The 20128-nt window shown below is 42.3% G+C and overlaps 1 protein-coding gene across 4 annotated transcripts in view; it reads left to right on the top strand.

The window, feature by feature from the left end:
* Positions 1-6852: 6852 nt before the first annotated feature.
* NR3C1 (nuclear receptor subfamily 3 group C member 1) overlaps positions 6853-20128 on the top strand; it is a 124386-nt gene continuing 111110 nt past the window's right edge. Inside the window, exons 1-2 of one of the 4 annotated variants that reach the window (XM_054718000.1) lie at positions 6853-6963; positions 15102-16301. In XM_054718000.1, the coding sequence (XP_054573975.1) occupies positions 15115-16301 (1187 nt within the window). In that variant the 5' untranslated portion in view covers positions 6853-6963; positions 15102-15114. Of the gene's footprint in view, positions 6964-10789; positions 10857-12284; positions 12788-15101; positions 16302-20128 lie in introns of those variants that run through there. The other 3 variants (XM_054718002.1, XM_054718003.1, XM_054717999.1) reach the window with 3 other exon arrangements.

Here is a 20128-nt window from a genome sequence, read left to right as displayed (position 1 = left end):
TGGGATGGGGTTAATCCCACCACAAACACATGGACTGAAGTTCAGGAAAGGACAGTTTTCCAAAAGGAAAATTCAGGTTCTAGTATCATATGGGGAGAGTGGACGGGTGTGTGGCAGGTAAAAAACAGTATCTACCCACCATATGGTCATGATCAAGGACATCATAGGAGGAAGGTTGTTCATCAAAAGCATTGTGGTGTCCCTAAATAATCCCTTGCAGGTGACGTTTCCCAGTTCATATGGAAACCAATCCTCTTGAATTTATAATACAGTTAACATAAGGATGAATTCAGCAAAGACAATTAGTCAGACACAGGGATCTTCAGGTAGTAGCCTGTTCTGCATGGCCATCCATGACCCCTGCTCTAATTGAATTTTTCTAAAATGCCTAAAGGAAGATGAAAGTAGAAAATGAGCTGGCAATGGACAAGCATTTTTAAAAAATAAGCCCATTAATGTGGCACATTTGGGTGCTTCATGATTGTTATGAATTATATTTGCCTGAAGATTTCTATACTAAAGAGATACTTTCACAATGGCACAAAGATATATATGCAAGGATATTCATTGCAGCATGGCTTACAATAGTGAAAAATGGGAAACAAATATTTATCTACAAAAAGAAGGTTAAGTACATTATAATATAGCCAAACAATAGAAAACTTGTGCTATTACCTAAAAATGTTGACATAAAAAGATGCCCCAGATCATGTAATGAATAAAGTTGAAAAATATGCATACTGACATCACATTTTTTTAATACTGTATGTATGTTTATACATGCATGCACTCACACATGCATTGACAAAAATGGTCTGGAAGTATGCATACCAGCTCTTAAAAATAGTTACATCTGCAAAATGGGTTTCTGTGGGGGAGAGAGTTTTTACTTTTTACTTTATGTATTTCTGCCCTTTTATATTTGGATTTTAAAAAGTAAGGATGTATTTTTAAGGCAGGTATTACTTTTTAAAAAACTTTTTTTAAGGACAGAAGTACTAACTAAATTTATATTTTATTCTTCCAAGGCCACCCACACAGACAACAGTTTTTCTTGGGAGACTCCAATCTTCCTTCTGTAGAATATTTCCCCACTTGTCATATTCAGAACTCATACCTTCACTCCTTAATGCTCTCCATTTGCTCTATAGAGTGACACAGTCAGGACTCACAGCCTTATTAAGCATTATTTCTAATTTCAGAAAAAAAAAAGACTAACTTGTAAAGCATGTGTGAAATGTGCTAACAGAATAGCCACTCAATAACCAATTTATTTTTTCATAATCTATCCCCCCACTATATCCAGACAGGACTTGAACTATTCATAATAAAAATAATTAAATAGCTCTAGCCAGTTTGGCTCAATGGATACAGCGTGGGTCTGCAGACTGAAGGGTCCCAGGTTTGATTCCAGTCAAGGGCACATACCTCAGTTGCAGGTTCCTCCCTGGCCTGGGCCCTGGTCAGGGCTCCTGCAGGAGGCAACCAATCCATGTGTTTCTCTCACATCAATAATTCTCTCTGTCTTTCCCTCTCTCTTCCACTCTCTCTAAAAATCAATGGAAAAATATCCTCAGGTGCAGATGGATAAACAAACAAACAAACAAACAAACAAACAAAGATAGGTATCTCATAGGTGGAATAAAATTGAGCAATTAGAAACTGATCAAGGAGATTGTTGGTCTGATGAACAGAAACACATGATGAAATCACTGAGAAGTAAAATAGAAAATGAAAATCAGGAGCAAGGAAAGAGAAAAATATGCTGGACATCATTTAATAAGTATTTGCTGATGGTAATTATAGGGATGGAAAACCCATTAGACCTATGGAGCTAAAATTAATCAGCAAGTATTCATGGAGTGCCTCCTGCTTCTATTACTGGTTCTGGCTTCCTGCCTGCGCAGTGCCCAGGCTGGAGACATTTGCATGACATTCAGCTTGTCAAGACAGAAGGAGCAAAATAAGCAGGCAGAGGCTCACAGCAGCCTTCTCTACCCATCATGCTTGTTGGAATCACAATCAAGGGAGACAAATTCCTTCTGTGAAAGACTATAAAACCAGCTTAAACATTGTAAACATCACTACATCACCTGAAAAGAGCCCAATTAAGTAGAAGTACTATTTCTGAAAAGCAACAGTCAATTCATTTGTGTACTATTTGAAAATTTTAAAGTGCAAATCCACATTCTTTTTCTACTAAAATCAGGAACAGAAATTAGTAGGACTTTTAACAACGATACTTAATTTTCAGGGTTCATTCCCTTGTGGAAAAACATTTTAGGTAATGACCAATTTCCTTAAAATGTAAAATATGATGTTTATGTCACTATTAATATTTTGATAAGTAGCTATTGTAATGGACATCTGTTATTTTGTGCATGCCCAGCATCCCCTTTCTCCTACTTTACTTTAAAAGTCCAGTTATCTCTCTCCCATCCGTTCCCTCCCTCTCTCTCTCTGATTATTATCCCACTCTTAGATGTCAGTGGTAGACACTTGACCTAGGTTTTGCCTATCAGGGTACACATTGCTTACATCCCATGGTTCAGGGGTGAGCATGTGACCCAACTAGGCCAATGAAACCCCTCCCAGGGACATCCACTACTGTTATTGGACAAAAAGGACTCTCTTCCACTGAAGTTACTAAGCTGGTAGGATGGTTTAAATCCAGGTGCTGCAGACCACCCGGTGGAGGTAGCCTTCCCCGGAATAAAGCCAAAATAGAGGAAAGGAAAGCTAAGCGATAGTCTAAGCCCTTTTGACATTGTCTGAGCCCCTGGATCCATCCTGCCTAACACTAAAATTCCTCTGGAATTTTAAGTAAATCAATAATTTTCTCTTTGCTTTACCAGTTTGGTTTCTTTTAAATGCTCAAAAGAAATGTTCTGATAGAATACTAATGATAAGCTTTCTTTATAAGTGTTATTTCCATGAGCAATAACCAAATAACCTGTAGGAAACCCTTTATAATTCAAATCAGAAACCCTCCCTGACCACCATCTCCATACCCACACCTACTTCCTTTTTAAACACCCAATGACTTCTTAATGTATATTTCTGGATTGGTAATGACTTATTACTAAATCTGTCTGCATTTCCTCCAGCGTAGAGATTATATCTTAACCATTTTATATTCCCACAGCCTTCCCATGGGGCCTAACAGGTAATAATTGCTATTTTGTTGAAGGAATTATATGTTGCTGAAGGAATAAATGAATGGGTGAGACAGTTGGGAAAGTCTCTACTATTAATAAAGATTCCATAATTAATTAAAATCATCAATAAAATAGCTAATTATCAGAAGGCCAAAGTGAACCAAATTGATATATCCAAACAGAATCCTGAAAGTGTCAGTCATTGATAGCACTGTAGTTGATAATTTGTCCTTTCTCTGGCCATTGGAGTTGAAAGGGTGGGTAAATGGCAAGTGGTTATTCTTTTTAAAAATATTTACTGTTTTTAAAATTCCATAACATTTAATAATTTCTCTTGCAAAATGTTAAAACCAAAGCATACTAGTACAACCTGCAGTGTGGAGTATAGATTGTAGGTTGTAAGGGAGGAGGCGGGGTAGCCAGAAGCTTTCTGAGAACTAGCAGGCAACACAGTAGGGTGGCTTGTGATAGGGTCCTTCTTTATGACGAAGCAAGGAAAAACTGCGAACAAGGCCATGAGAAGTGTAAAAAGAGAAAGCACTATCTGCGCAGCACAAGGTGATTGAGTGAGGGAGAGTTTCAAAATTAAAATGGGCAAATGCTAGAAAAAAATAATCTACGTAGATTGGGTTAGGATCGAGGCATTGGGATGAAGAAACAATCCCTTGATGTAGGCAAAAATCTCAATCAAATTTCTAGAGGAGTAAGAAAACTGACAATGTGAGTTCCAGTTATGACATGTTACTGGTACTGGAGTTCCCCTCCCTCCCCCATTCCCACTGCAAGGCAATGACACCCAGCTTTCTCCAGGTGTTTCCAAGATATTTACTTAAACTCTAACACTACCGATGTTTCCTTACCTCCTTCCAAGGGCTGCTCTTACTCTGTTCCTCAGGTACAGCTTTCTGTGCACTCAATTCCTTCAACCATTGAGCCTTCTTAGTATTCGCCAGGCGGTCTTCCTTTAGCATAGGCATTCCTCAAAGTCCGTCTCTTCCATAGAGCGGCAGATGACTGGTTTGCCTTCCTTTAGTCTCCAAAATGCTTCCCCTGTCCCGCCATAGCTTCCCACTTCCACTGCCACCACCTCGGTACAATTCCCATCTTTCCCAGAACCAACGCCCCTGCCTCCTCACTGCTCTCTCTGCTTCTTTTCCTCGCTCCTACAACACAGGCTCCATTGTAGGTGGAATGATCTTTTTGAATGGTTAACTAGATTGTGTCCACCCCTGTGCTGATAAATGTTTAACAGCTGCTGGGAGGGGGGCAGTATGTATGTATTTTCAAGGGAGATGAGAGTGAAATAACAAAGATATATGATGGATTACATGCATTTTTCAATGATGTGAGAGACTTCTTTGCTGATCAGATAAAAGTTTTCAAGTACTGAAAAGACATTTCCTCAATTTTTGTGTGTTATTCATAAATTAACACAATTTTAAGTTTAATTATCATTATTAAAATTTCTCCCCTCACTATCTTAAATTGAGACAATCAACAAACTAAATCAAACCTAATTTGTAGTGTTTTCCAATTTTTACAGTGTAAATACTCTGCCATGGTTGATTTCAAACTCCCAAAATAACATTTCTGAATGCAGAATTGAGAAGAGACATGCTGTATCACACCATATATAATAGATCCAGTATGCAGAACGGAAGAAAATAACTTTATAAAGCAGAGATACTAGGAAAATTTAAAATAATTAAGAAGTGACATATGCAGCATTTATTACCTTTGTTTTAAAAAAATATTTTACTTAATTTTTAAGTTCGTAAATAATTTAATTTTTAATATTGGCCAGGATTAACAACTAACTTACACAATTCCTGAGAATTTGACAGTCAGCTAGCTCCAGCACACTACTGAGTCATCGCTCCTCTGCCTGGACCTTTAGGTCTCCCATTTGTATGGGTTATCTGGGGAATGAGTGAAGAGAGGCAATGATGATCTGTATATATATGATAAAGAAATATGCTAATTAACCGGAACGCCATCACGGGTTGACCTGACAGGAAGAGGTTGCATGCGCAGTGTCTGGGGCAGGTGGCAGGGGCCTCTGTGTGCCTGTGCCGGGGGAGGGCATGATCAGCAGCAGTCGCAGCTGCTGCAGGGCCCGGAGAGGGAGGCAGGGCCGGACCAGTGACTTGAGGGTGGGTGGCGCCGTGCAATTTTGAATCGTGCACTGGGCTCCTAGTTTTTAATAAAATTAGTGGTCTCTTTTGTTGTGGTGAAATGATGATGCAAATATTCTACAAGTCCCTCCTTGTTTTCCCAGCCAGGCTTGGTATTTAAAAACTCCTTTGGAGCCTCACTTAGGTCCTATGAGACAGGTGGAGTAGATACCATTATCCTCCTTTTACAGATAGAAAAAACACGGCTGAGAAGAAGTAAATGACTGCCCCAGCTCCTTCAGTTAAGTCAATGGCAGAACAGGATTTCAAACTCAATCTTATATTGAAAACTTAAGAAGAGGCTAGAGAAAATTTAATTAATACTGATATCAAATTTTTAAAATTGTAAATGTCCTTTATAACTCTTCAGTCTGATATAAAGCACATTCATATCTTGTTCTAGGATCCCTATACCAAGGATGTTTTGATCTTTTGAACTCCACTATTAAATAGGTTGTAAGCACAAAAATGAAAATGCAGGTTTTCAAAAATGAGCTGAGAGGTCCCACCTAGAAATTGAGCAGATTGAAACAATCTCCACCAGAGAACATGGGACAGAAAAGGAGATTAAATCAGTAGAGGAAGAAAGCTAGTGGCATTATGGCCAGCCACAATGGCCACAAATGAAAAACAAAGTGCACAATACTAGCTACAGTTATTCAGTGTGCTTGCTCTAATGTCTCCAAACACTAAAAACATTTGGTTTCTGCTTATTTCAAAACTTATCTTTTTTATCTGCTGATATTTACCTCATCCTTGAAGCAGGCATTGCTTAAACTACGTTCTGCCAGCATAAAGGATAAATACTTCATGCATATGAGCACAATTGTGATATTTTAGATTTTGTGATGGAGTCATTGAAAGAATCATGAGAAGCAGCACAACACCAGGGATGCTGGTAATAATTTAGCAGTTCTCAGTGCATGTGGTAGTGCTAATTCCAATTACAAAGAGAAGTACTAAAGTGGAATTCATTATGATTAAGAACTTGCTATACTACATGTGAGTTGTTTATAAGAGGCATATCTGGTATAAAATGGAAATATTGAAGCAGAAAAAGATGGGATATTCAAAGGTCAGCTGGGTTCCCTTAAACCTCTTACCTTACAAAGTTAAACAAGAATAGAAGTGTTTCCTAAAGTCAAGGTATTGTTTTTAAAAAGCATCTAATAGCTATGATAGCTGCAGGAACAATTTTTTAAAGTAAGTTTTGACAACCCACAGGATCTGCTCATGTTGGTTTAATATACAACTAATATATTCAATGAATTACCATAACTCAAAATGATTTATACAAACATGATAATGTATTCCAATTTACATTTAACATCATAGATTTAAAGTATGTGTGTGGGGAGACAGAAAGATATAATAAATAAAACTAGAACCATGACAAGAAATTATAAGCTATAAGGAAATAAGTCACACAGAGGTGTCCTTATGTAAAAGGAAACATGTGATAAACAACAGTGGAGGTGGGAATGAATGTGGTATAAGCTGTGATCTTTCTTCAACAGGATCTCTCTTTACCAACACTACTCAACGCATTCATCTCAACTCATCCAAGTTTTCCCTTCTTCCTGGAAAACATACTGATTGATGCCCAGGATGTGCTGAACACTGGATCCAAGGCTAGTTCTCATACTCTATACATTTATTCTCCCATCTGTTAAGCTGTATGCTTACCAATAGTCCCATGTGTTTTTTCCCCTCAAAACATGTTTATTTCCCTCAAAACATGTTTATTTCATTTGTGCTTGTTATTGTAATTACTTAAGTAAATATTAAGTAAAATAATGAAATGAGTAAAAAAAGAAATAGTTGTTCTATACGATCTAAATGTAAAACTGCTATGTAAACAGTTGCTATTACATGAGGTGGGTATAAAACAACTTTAAACGATTAGGATGAGAGCAAGGGGATGAAATCTACACGCTCATGAGTTAGTACTATTCTCATCCTCCTTTCACAAATGATGGAAACTAAGGCACAGATCGTTAGGTTACCCAACATTACTTCCTCATAGAGGTGGAGGGACCCAGCCAGTCTGGCTCTTCATTGCAATGCTGTACTGTAGTTCAGACATCAACGAAGGCATTGAACTCCAGTCGGTGGGCTCACAAAAGCTTTAGACCTTCAGCAAAGGGTTAGGAAACAAATGTTTAATTCTAGGTTTTAGGTTTCAAAGCCTGTATAATTTTTTTATGATTCCCTTGCTTTAACTGACTTTTTAATTTAATCAAATACCAGTCCAATTGCATCAGCTAGAAGATTTTGCCTGACCTAGAAGGAGCAGGTAAAAGACAGTCTTAAATACCCGAATGGAAGTTGGGGGTCTGTATACACTGGAATGGGGAATCATTGTAGTTACTTTTTCTAAAATAAAAACTTTAAATTATATTAAATTATAATTCTATAACCTACAGGCCTAAGATTCCCTAATCTTTTCAATGCCTCATTTTTATTAGATATATGGAAATATAATGTATTGAAGGATTACTAAATATCAAACCCAAACATCACCTCATGTGCTTCTAACCATCCAGGCACATAGAAGAAGTTAAATGATTTGTTCAGGGTCATACAGCTAGAATTTAAAATCTGCTATTTACATCCCAGAAATGACGTCAAAGCCCAATCTTAACTACAAAACTACTTCCCCTCTCCCCCATTTAGCATAGCTTCAGCATTTTCCACACCATTAACAGTAATAATGTACTGGCAATCTTGACCACTTATTGCATATATACACCATGATTAGTTACTTGAGTAGGAACATGACATGATTTCATGATGTGTTAGAGGAGTAATATGGCAGTGAGGCATGGATTATTTTAATGGAAACGGAAATAATAATACATGTGAACAGAATGGGAGAACTCACTTGGATAATATATCAACTGCTGTATAAATTTAAAAGGTGGTTTGGTTACTATTTAGATGTAAGGTTTACTGGCCTTAGGTTATAGTCTTAGACCCTTTCCATCCATCCATTCATTAATTCATTAAGTAATTCATTTATTCAACAAACATCCACTGAGCATCTACTATGCAGTAGTGATACAGTGATAAAAAAGACACACAGGCTCGGCCTTCACAGAGCTTATGTTCTAAGCGGGGGACAGAAATTTAATAAATGAGGCCACAAATAATGAACTACCCTTGTAATGTGCTACCAAAGTACAGGAAACTATGAAAACACATAATAATGGGTCCTAGTTGTTTTTTGTTTTGTTTTGATTTTTGTTTCTGTATAATGAGAGCACTCTGGTATTTAACCATGAGATAATAAAAATTAGTATCTGAGCAATACTGGTGCACTTTTCATTAGCTCACTTGGCCTCCACAACAACCTAGCAAAAGTGATATTATGTCTCCTTGACTCTGCTTTATTATAACTCCGTAAAATATTTGCTGAGCACTTACTATGCACTGGGCTCTGTTTGGGAGTGGGGCATGCAGCAATGAACAAGACAGATCAGGCCCTTGCCTTGATGGGGTTTGGATAGCTCACCTTCATTCCCACCTCTACTACTGAGACAATCAATTATATTCCCCCTCACATGGGGATTCATCCTATTTATTATAACTTCTGAGGGTTACTCGTTAGTAATTGTCATAGGTAAAGACTTAAGATGGTATGTATAAAAACACTGTCAATAGTGCCCAGCAGACAGAAGCTCAGTAAATTATTAGTAAGTTTGCTAACTATTGTTAGAAACCCTGATATTATTACAATATTTAATCTCACATTCTTTCTGGTACATTGGATTTCAGTTCTTGAACTAAATTCCATACACATTTTTTTTTGCAAGCCTATCATGGGATTTACATACTCTTTCATGGGAATTATGAGATCAACAAAGAAAAACCTCCTTTAGTATTGTCTAATTCTACCTTCCTTCCGCAGCCAAGATAAGCATGTGACCTTGGATAGGCATCATCCTCTGTAAGCTTCAGTTTCCTCTAATTTTCATGAAAACTGATAATAAGACCTACCTATTCAGCTGTTGTTTGAATTTAAAATGAGTGGGGGGAAAAGTTGATTGGGAATGCTTGGATATTATTTTAAAAAGCAGAGTATCTCCCACCTAGAATGTGAACAAGTAAAAAAAAAAAATGAGGCATATTCTTAGAGCAGAGATTCAATTAGAAATTGGTTTATGTTTTGGGGAGAAGTTAGGTAACTTACGGGATATATATATATATATATATGTGTGTGTGTGTGTGTGTGTGTGTGTGTGTGTGTGTATGTGTATATATGTATATATATAGTATTTATCCTATATAATAAAAGGCTATTATGCAAATTGTCCCATTGGGAGTTCAACCAACTGGGAGTTCGACCACTTGCTATGATGTGCGCTGACCACCAGGGGGCGGTGCAGAAGGAAGGCCCCAGCCAGCAGCCACTAGGGACCCTACCCATGCACAAATTTCGTGCACTGGGCCTCTAGTGTAATAAAATGAAAACAAAAGGAAAATTGGGCTACAAGACATTGAAAGGCACCCCAGGGAAGGAAGGCCCCTATAGGCTCTGGTCTCCGGCCAGGCCTCAGGACCCCTACCTGTGCATGTATTTCGTGCACTGGGCCTCTAGTGTATAGGTAATTCCTACTATAACATGTAAGCGTATTTAGAAGGGTAATCACATTGGCATGAGCTATTTAACTGCCTTTTAAAGCATGCATAACATTATTGTAAGCTTGGGTCTTGATTTTCTCCCTCCTGGTACTGCTGGTGGTTTGGGAGCCCCACCCGGTGCAGACCTCTGGTTCTAGGCCTGGAGAGGTGGAAGGTGGGGTGCCGCCAAGCCTGCCCTGTAGCTTTCGGAGTAGCTTTCCATTTGTCGCCCACGGTGCGCCCCAAGTCTAGGGCTTTCCTCGAGCAGGCTGGCACCAAGTGGAAGGAAGAGAGAAGTCCTCCCTTCTGCATTCAGAAGAAGGTTAACACCTGGGTTGCTCAGCACCCTTCATAGAACTCCACCCCGGCCAAGATTTGGGTGCCCTCTCCTTTCCGGGGCTGCGAGCGTCTCTCCCTTTGCCAAGATGGCGGCCCTGAAGGAAGCGCGCCTAGGGCGCCTCAGAAGGAGCATGCAGGCTGAAAGCTTCTTCCTCTCCTGTCACACCCGACCACCCCCGAGGCGCGACCCCCCTCGGAAGCGAGGAAGGACGACTCCCCGAGGCCCCGAGCCAGACTCTTTGCCAAGATGGTGGCCGCGCGGCCGGGCGGCGTCAGCGCCCTTTACCAAGATGGCGGCGGCGGCTTCCGGCACGCGCCTCCCACTCCGCTGGAAGATGTCAGAGCAGAGGCGGCCGCGTCCGAGTCCGCGCGGCCTGTGCGGAGAGTGGCTGCGCCGCGCGCTCCGGGCAGGGACGAGGTGGAGCCGCGGCAGCCTCCGCCCCCGGCAGGAGCTGGCAAGCGCTGTCACCTGTGGGGGCGCACAAGTTACCTCCCGAAACCCTAAAGCCACACAGCACCACCTTTTCCCGAGTCGCAAAAACCATAGTATGGGCCGCACCAGGTAGGAGGCTCGGTCCCCGCGTCGCCCCAGCCCCCCGGTCGCGAGCGAGTGGGGCAGGGGGCTGGGCGGGCGCCTCCCGCGGGGACGCCCCCGGCCCCGGCCCCTCTCCGAGGGGGTTGGCCATGTGTTTCCCTGGGACCGAAGGGGAGGCGCGTAGCGGGAACAGCTGGAGGGAGTCGAGCGCTGATATTTTCAAGCGGCGTGCGTTTCGTTTTATCAGGACGGGCTGGGGTCCCGTCGACGCGGAAGGGTGGGCGGTGCATGGAGTCGCGTGCAGCCAAAGTCAAGATTCGCGGAGGGGCCTCCCCGGGACGCTTGGAAGCGGGTCCCGGGCGGGGTGGCAGGAGAGGTCAGGAGTTTGGGGGTGAGGGCGTACTTTACCAGCAACTTACTGTTTCTCCTGCAACTTGCTTTTAGGCCTGCCACCCACCCCCCTGCTTTCCTTAAAAATAATGGGGGGGGGGGGGAGGGTAGTGCAAAGAAATGCAGCTCGCCGGAGGTTTTGCTTCTGGCGTGCAACTTCCTTCAAGTGTGAGCGCGCTGGGAGGGAGGGTGGGGGTTGAACTTGGCAGGCAGAGCCTCCTTCTGCCGCCGCCGCCGCCGCCGCCGCCCGGGAGACTCGGGGAAGAGGGTGGGGGCCGGCCGGACGCGGGGGAGGGTGGGTTCTGCTTGCAACTTCTCTCCGGTGCGAGAGCGCGGCGGCGGCGGGTGCCGACCCGGTCGCCCAGACGGTGCGGGGGTGGGGGACCTGCCGGCACGCAACTGCCCCCGCGCCCCGAGTACGTCTGCGCCGACCCCCTCCTCTGCCCTGCTCTCCCCGAGGCCTCCCCAGAGGGCGTGTCGGGCTGACCGGCCCCGAGCGCGGCGGAGACGCAGCGGCACCGTTTCCGTGCAACCCCGCAGCCCCGTGCCCAGTGACACACTTCGCGCAACTCGGCCCGGGGGCGGCGGCGCGGACCACCCCCGCGGCTCCTGCGGGCCGCGCCCAGGCCCCCCCAGCCAGCCCGCTGTCAGCCGCAGGGGCGCCGGTGGCGATTGCCGCCGAGGGACAGGGCGAGCTCCCGAGTGGGTCGGGAGTCGCGGCGCTGGGCGGAGGCGGGAAGGAGGCAGAAGAGAAACTAGAGAAACTCGGTTTCCCCCCGGAGCGCTCCCTGAGAGACTAGGTCTGCCCCCGCCGCCTCTCCTTTTTCCTGGGGGGCGGGTGGGTGGGCGAGGACAATCCCCGCGCGGCCCGGGGGCGGCGGCGGGCTGCCTGGGCGGGGGCCACGCCGGGGCCGCGGGCGTGCGGGCGCTGTCGGGGCCGGGGCGGAGGGCGTGGGGGCAGGGGCTGCGGACACCCGTGCAGTTGCCGAGCGTCGCCAACAGGTTGCACCGTTCCCCGCCGCCGCCGCCGCGCGGCCCCTTGGGCGGGGAGCGCCCGGGGGTGGAGTGGGAGCGCGTGTGAGCGAGAGTGTGCGCGCCGTGGCACCGCCTCCGCCCGCCCCCACCCCCTCCATCCCGCTCGCTCGCCGCGGCGGGGCGGCCCTTTCGCGTGTCCGCACTCCCTCCCCTCTCCTCTCCTCCTCCTCCATTTTGCGATCTCGAGTCGGTGACGGGAGCCCGAGTCGCCGCCCGTCCGTCGGGGACGGATTCTCGTGGGTAGAAGGAGACGCCGCCGCCCCAGCGGCCGGAGCGAGCGGCCAGGCGCCGGGACGGAGGACGCGCGCCCGAGACCCAGCCCGCTGAGACGGGCTCGGGGCGGGGGCTGGCTTGTCAGCCGAGAAATGCGAGACTTTTCTTAGATAGGGGCTCCCCCCCACCCATGGAGAAGGGGGCGGTTATTTACTTCCCTTTTTTAGGAAAAAAACCTCCCTCTTCCACACGCTAAGTTGTTTATCTGGACTGCCCTGGAAGCTGCGGACGGCGGTGGGTGAGCGGTGCCTCCAGCAGAGGTAAGAGCGGGCAGCAGGGCCCGCGCGGGCGCTCGCTCCCCGGAGGTGCGTTCGGGGGCCGCCGCGGGAGCCTGCAAACTTTTATTCTCCTCGGGGAGTGGGGGTGGGGGCTGGCGAGGGCCGAGTGACGGTGACGAAAGGGCAGCGCGCGGGTGCCAGCGCCGGGTTCTTCCTCTCCCTGGGCCGCCGTCCCCCGGTCGGGCCGAGGGGGAGGAAACTGGGCTCTGACTGCGAGTGGAGCCTGGTCTGGCTGCCTCGGGTTTCCAGCCTCTCTTTTTGTTGTTGTTGTTTTCCAAGTCCCCTTCTTTTGCCTTCCCGGGGAAGGGGGGAGGAGGGTGCCCAGATACCCATTTTTATGGTGAATACCAAGCCGCTTCTGAATTATGTTCGCCCGAGTATTTCCACTCCACCCTGGTGCGCCGAGCGCGTCAGGGTTTCTGTCGAGGCTCCAGCGCGTCCCACTCTGGCGGGCTCGCGGGTGTGAGTGCGGGGGAGCGCACACACGCAGGGGCTGACCGCCTGCGACTTGGAGACTTTGGCCGGGGCTGGCGACCTCGGGTAGGAGGGGGCGTGTCGGGAAAGAACGCAACAGGTCTAGGCACATTTCTCTTTAACCTCGCACCCCCACCCCCCACCCCCAAGCTGAGGTTTGGCGCTTGGCAGTATCTCTCACCTGACTTTTATAAGGGACCCTTTCCCAAAAAGACCCTCCCTAGTCGTCACCGTTTTCTGGTGCGATTTTTGACAAGTCGCGCGTTTGACGTTTGGGTTGCAGGCTGGATCGGGGCAGCCTTGTACAGCCCCTGAGGACCCCCATGGCATGGTTCGTTGAGGTGTCAGTTATTTGCAACGTAAACGGGGGGCTAAAGCCCTTGGAGGAAGGGATCGTTTTCGTTTTATGAGGCATTGTTTTGGTTTAGAGTTGGAAGGCAGCTGTCAAAACGGCGTGGAAATTCAATCGGTTCCACTGGATGCCTAGTGTTTAAAGATCGTTATCAGATAAAAGGGCGGGGAGGGGGCGATAAGCAATTTACCACCAAGATTTGTAGCGACACATTTCACCCTTCTACCTTCATCGCACTCCATTTTCAGTGAGGGCCAGTGAAGTTGATGTTTTTTTAAAGTCTCTGTACAGGACAAGTTTCCTTTCATTTGGGTGAGATTTGACTATCATGTCGCAAATATGCTTATCAAAGTCTTTGCCCGTTTTTTAAAAAACATCCTGATTATTAATAGACTAGCAACCTAACCGTCTTGAGAATAGGCTCAGAGTTGTCATAGGTGAAGGTTTAGAATGCAGAGAAAATTATCAGCATTTTTACAGGATTTTTTCCCGCGTGGATTTATACGGATATGATTTTAGAGTTTTGGGTTTCTCTTGTTCAGTAGTTAAAAAATTGGAAAGGAAACGTCTTTATTTAGAAATATATTGTTTTATACTGAGGATCTTAAGCAGTTTTAAAGAAATGTAGCGTCATCTATATTTTATTGTGTTGTACGGATTGAGAGGCACTGCATTTATTATATTTAAATAAGCTAAAGTTGTAGTAAAAAGAGCTATATTCTCTTCTGCTTTTAAAAATCTAAATTTTAGTTGGCCTTTATACAATGTATTTCATTTGGTATGTCAAATTTGAAGGCAGGCACTATTCAACAGTACATTCAATAAGAAATATGAGTTAAAAATAAGAGCCTTTTCCTAGCCTATTGGAAGATAAGCAGAATCATCGTTTATTTTTCAGATAAAATGTGCATGATTTACTAGGAGGTTGTACTAAAAGGTTTGAATGTATGACTAGCCAGCTAGTAGGAGGGGAATTGGGCAATAATCAGATAAAGAATTCTATCATAATTCTTATCAAATTTTATGTGTATTGATTCTCAGAAAAGCCTTGATTGAAAAGAGGCAGGAATTTTAATCATCATTGTTCTTTTTTTTTTTAATTAAGTACTTTGGCATAAACTCTAACCTTTAGAATAATCAGATGTAATGAATGATAATGTCTATAATTAACAAAGTTACAGTTCTGTGAGTGTCAGGATGAATAGCCAAGCTTAGTTTGATACAATTTTGTTCTTAGCCATGCAAATGGACCGTATTGTACTTGTAAGTGTGGCACACTGAATGGGAGCAGGGGACATGACATGCATGGTTTTTATTATTCTGGATGACAGAAACTACTCTTCTGATAACGAGGAATTAGATTCAGGGTTAACTAAAAGGTTTATTTAACAAGCTCTTACTAATCGGATCACAGAGATAATGTGACTTTATAGCTTATTTTGTCCCCCCCTCTTTTTTTTTTTTTTGTAGCTGATATTCATTGATGGACTCGAAGGAACCATTAGGCTCCCCCAGTAGAGAAGAAATCCCCAGCAGTGTGCTTGTTGGGGAGAGAGGAAAAGTGATGGACTTCTATAAAACCCTAAGGGGAGGAGCTACTGTGAAGGTTTCTGCATCTTCATCCTCACTGGCTGCTGCTTCTCTGTCAGACTCCAAGCAGCAACGACTTTTGGTTGATTTTCCAAAAGGCTCAGGAAGCAATGCGCAGCAGCCAGATCTGTCCCAGGCAGTTTCACTCTCAATGGGACTGTATATGGGAGAGACAGAAACAAAAGGGATGGGAAATGAGCTGGGATTCCCACAACCGGGCCAAATCAGCCTTTCCTCTGGGGAAACAGACTTTCGGCTTCTGGAAGAAAGCATTGCAAACCTCAATAAGTCGACCATTGTTCCAGAGAATCCCAAGAGTTCAGATTCTGCTACTGTTTCTGTTGCCCCCACAGAGGAGTTTCCAAAAACACAGTCTGATGCATCTTCAGAGCAGCAGAATTTGAAGAGCCAGACTGGCACCAACGGTGGCAATGTGAAGTTGTATACCACAGACCAAAGAACCTTCGACATTTTGCAGGATTTGGAGTTTCCTTCTGGGTCCCCAGGTAAAGAGATGAATGAGAGCCCTTGGAGACCAGACCTCTTGATAGATGAAAACTGTTTGCTTTCTCCTTTGGGAGGAGAGGATGATCCATTCCTTTTGGAAGGAAACTCAAATGAGGACTGTAAGCCTCTCGTTTTAACAGATACTAAACCTAAAATTAAGGATAATGGAGATCTGATCTTGCCAAGCCCCAGCAGCGTGACACTGCCCCAAGTGAAAACAGAAAAAGAAGATGATTTCATCGAACTCTGCACCCCTGGAGTAATTAAGCAGGAGAGACTGGGCCCAGTTTACTGTCAGGAAAGTTTTTCTGGGGCAAATATAATTGGTAATAAAATGTCTGCCATTTCTGTTCACGGTGTGAGTACCTCTGGGGGACAGATGTATCACTATGACATGAATACAGCATCCCTTTCTCAACAGCAGGATCAGAAACCTGTTTTTAATGTCATTCCACCAATCCCTGTTGGTTCAGAAAATTGGAATAGGTGCCAAGGATCTGGAGATGACAACTTGACTTCCTTGGGAACTTTGAACTTCCCGGGGCGATCGGTTTTTTCTAATGGCTATTCAAGGTAAGATTGGTTTTCTATTTCTTAAGTCTGAGACAGATTGGTAGATTTAAATATTCATTTATTTGTATGTTTTCTCCAGCAATTAATGTGCTTCATGTGAATAAGTTTAAGGAGTTTTTTAAAGTAGACATGGTAGACAGCCTAAGGGATATTTTTATACATAACCATTTCAAGTTTTTGTCTGAATATTGGCGTTCAGTATCCCATTGGCCAATGGTTGAAAATTTTATTTAAAAAAATACTGCTCATTAACAGGTATCTTAATTAAAAATTGTATAAGTTCAAGAGGTTTTAATGTTTGCAGATACAGCATGTTCATTGTGCATATTCATTTAAGCTGTTTTAGAATACGCTTACATTACAATGAAAAGAACCCTTTATACTTTACATAACCAAGAGTTGTGCTGCTGTATTTGCACACTTGTGAAATGTAACGAGATTAAAGGGTTAAAAATTAGAAGTACTAACAATAAGTCAGAGTAATGCAGTGAACAATGTATGGGACCATACTATTAGGCAAAGGACTTGCTTATGAGGTTCCTGACGTAAAGTAGCCAAGTCTTGTTTGCTGATCAGTCTCTTTAAAAAAGGAATTGGTGGCAACATGATGCAAAACAAAATTTTACTTTCAAATGATCCCCCAACTTGTTAAGTAGAAACTGATGGCAAATATTAAGTTTCAATTCTCATCGTCATTTGATGCTTTTCTTTGTTTCTTTTTTCTCAGTCATTTATAAGTGTACTGACATTTCTGTTTGACATCAAAAGGATCTATTAAAATGGAATTACTGGGAAAAAGTTCTAAATTTAGATGTACCTGTTGGTAGTTCTGTACCTGCACCTCATCCCCAATTCAGATAAATACCGGGTTGTATACCACATTTTGTGTGTGAAGGAAAATATTTTAAAATGTGATTGTAGAGACAATCAGTGGTGGTTGTTTTTTTAAAGGTATAGTAGACACAGTGATTTATTTGTACATAAGCATTTCAAGTTTTTTCTTAAAGGTTAGTGATAGTCATTGTTCCCATTAACTAATCACTGGAGATTTTATTTAAAACTTCCTTTAAAATACTTTTTCTGTTAAAGGGATGTCCTAACAGAGGTGTCTCTTCTTCCCTTCCTTAAATAGGAAGCTTTTCTTGTTCGGGAAGAATTTTACACTTAGATTTAGGCTATGTTTTATTCCTTTAAAAGGCTTAGTTGTTTCTCATCAGAAAAATAACACCTTGGTTTTTGTGTGTCTAAATGTAAGCAACCTACTACTAGTCTATTATTTAAATAATAATTATCTTCCTATAAAAGAACACTACTCCAGCTTTGAATTGCTGTCATTCTGAATTGAGGTTGAAAATGTTTTCAGTAAAGAGATTTGAGATGTTTCTTACCACATAAACTATTCTGTTTCAATGTTAGAAGACATGCCGTGTTTTAAATTTTTTAATCTCAAATTTTTGGCAGTGGAATGCCTGGTTGAATGTGCTTGGTTGATTTGACTAAGCTATCTGTAGGAAGTTATCTGTAAGAAGTTATTATATTGATTTATATAAAACATGTAATTGTGCAAAGTAAAATAATATATTTTAGGAAACGCTTAGGGATTATTAATGCATTTTGGTCTGATAATTACCAAGGTATCGTTACCATTTTCCTTACTATAAAAAATGCATGGAACAAGGTTATTTTCCATTTACAATGAACTTTCGTTAAGCCCCATGGGATCTGGAGCATAAGTCAGGTGAACATAGTTGCTCATAGATCATTATAATTACTTTATAGTAATTTATGACATGTAAAGAAAGTACCTTCATATTTTTAATTTGAGCCTCATAGCAACCTTATGATGATGTGGCTCTTTCGAGATTCTTTAATATCTAATGCAATAATTATTTTTATGCTGATGTGTGATTTGAATTATAAACCCGTAGTGTGTGTCCTAGTGATAAGGTATAATAATTTGTAGAGACTTATTTGGTAATGTTTGAAAATTTTATACCTTTTGGCATTAACATTGGGAATTATGATTACCCAGAACAAAGCTTCTTCCAAATAAATTGAAACAATGTTTCTTTTCTAACCATCATTGAATTACTCTATTGTTTCCAAACAACAACCCTGACATAAACTAAAATTGGTTGCTTTCTCCTCTCTATATTCTATTCGGTTCTAGTCAAACATTAGGTATGACCGTGACCCTGATGATTAGCAGATAAATCAATATGTTGAGACCACAACTGTATTGAGTACAGACTTTCTGACTTTTGATATAAAAATATTAAGTGCTAATAAGTTCACCTGCATTCCTTTTACATAAAAAGAAATAATAATTTGACTTTTTAAGATGACACCTAAACTTTTTTCTCAGAAAGCTTAAAAAAAATTCACACTGTTTTGAGGGGAAGGTAGTTCATTTTTTAACTCTTTTTTTTTTAAAGAATATGTTTTTATTGACTTTAGAGAGAGAGAGAGAGAGAGAGAGAGAGAGAAAATAAACTAGCTGCCTCCTGCATGCCCCCTACTGGGGATGGAGCCCCCAACCCCTGCAGGAATGGGAATCCGAGGATGACCTCTTGATACATGGGATGACACTCAACCACTAAGCTATACCGTCTAGTGCGGAAGGTAGTTCCTTCTGATGTGTAAACATAGCACAGTTTCCAATTACCACATTAAATTGTAAAATTATGAATGTTGTGATTGAACATAGTCAAGTTACGAGTTCATTCATTGATAGTAAAACAGGAGAAATCTTATTGATATTCATATACATTCGTTAAGTAAAATGAACTAGCCATTATAACTTAATATGCTTTTTAAATACTGAAATTCAATGAATTTAGCATAAAGTTGTAACATCGATGAAGGCACATTTCTGCATAATTTGATTTTCAACATTGTTTCACGTTAGCACTGAGGGCGAAACTGCTGAGAAGGGGCAGGGAAGTAAATGGTTTCAGGTGGAGTTAGAGCTTTTACTGGGATTATGCTGAAACTTTGGTGTTAAAGGTTTCTGAGGCATAAGATCATTGGAGAGAAAGAAGGATGCAAGATGAATTTGTAAACTCAGTCTTGGGGTTTAGGGCTCTGATGATTAGCACCTAATGAAGCTACAAAAATTTGTCTATTTTAACCTTTCTCATTAATTGCATGTGTGTCTAATTTTATTAAGATAATGAAAATGAAGACCTATACATACACGGGATAAGTAGAGCAAATTCTGTCCCTTGCTCATTTTTATTATTAACATTGAATAGAATGTTTCCTCGGAAGTAGAGGAGGCATAAGGAAAATATTTTGTTTTGAATTTATTTATCCCCTTTTTATTGGATACTTTTTTACATTCTTCCTGTCCCCCTCCCCTACCCTCCCATAGGTTCTAGCAATGACTCTTTCAATGTCTTTTTTTAATCTTAATATTCCTGATATTCACTCATATAAAATGATTGCTAAATGTTAAAGGAGATTTGCTTTTGCTTATTTATTTTCAGCTTTATGGTAAGAATCTTTTTTTAAACCCTGTACTTTGCTATGGCTGTATTAGTAAAAGATTTAAAAAGGTAACTCACACTGTGTATTTCGGTGTATGAATTTAGTGTGGAATGATTACAGAAATGTGTGACTAACGTGTGGTCAGATTTTATTGAAATTATTTCTGGTGATGTTTCTTTGGCTAACCCATGATATTTTTGTAATTGATAACGTGATTTTTATTATAATGATGTGTTTTTTTTTGTCTGTTGGTGTTGCAGATATTTTAGTTAGTCTGACCACTTTCAGTATAATATTGAGTGTCTATAAATTTTATGACTTTGCATAAATGTAGGTTA

Source organism: Eptesicus fuscus, chromosome 6 (genome assembly GCF_027574615.1).
Source record: "Eptesicus fuscus isolate TK198812 chromosome 6, DD_ASM_mEF_20220401, whole genome shotgun sequence".
Taxonomy (NCBI): domain Eukaryota; kingdom Metazoa; phylum Chordata; class Mammalia; order Chiroptera; family Vespertilionidae; genus Eptesicus; species Eptesicus fuscus.
This window is presented reverse-complemented; position numbering and strand designations above follow the sequence as displayed.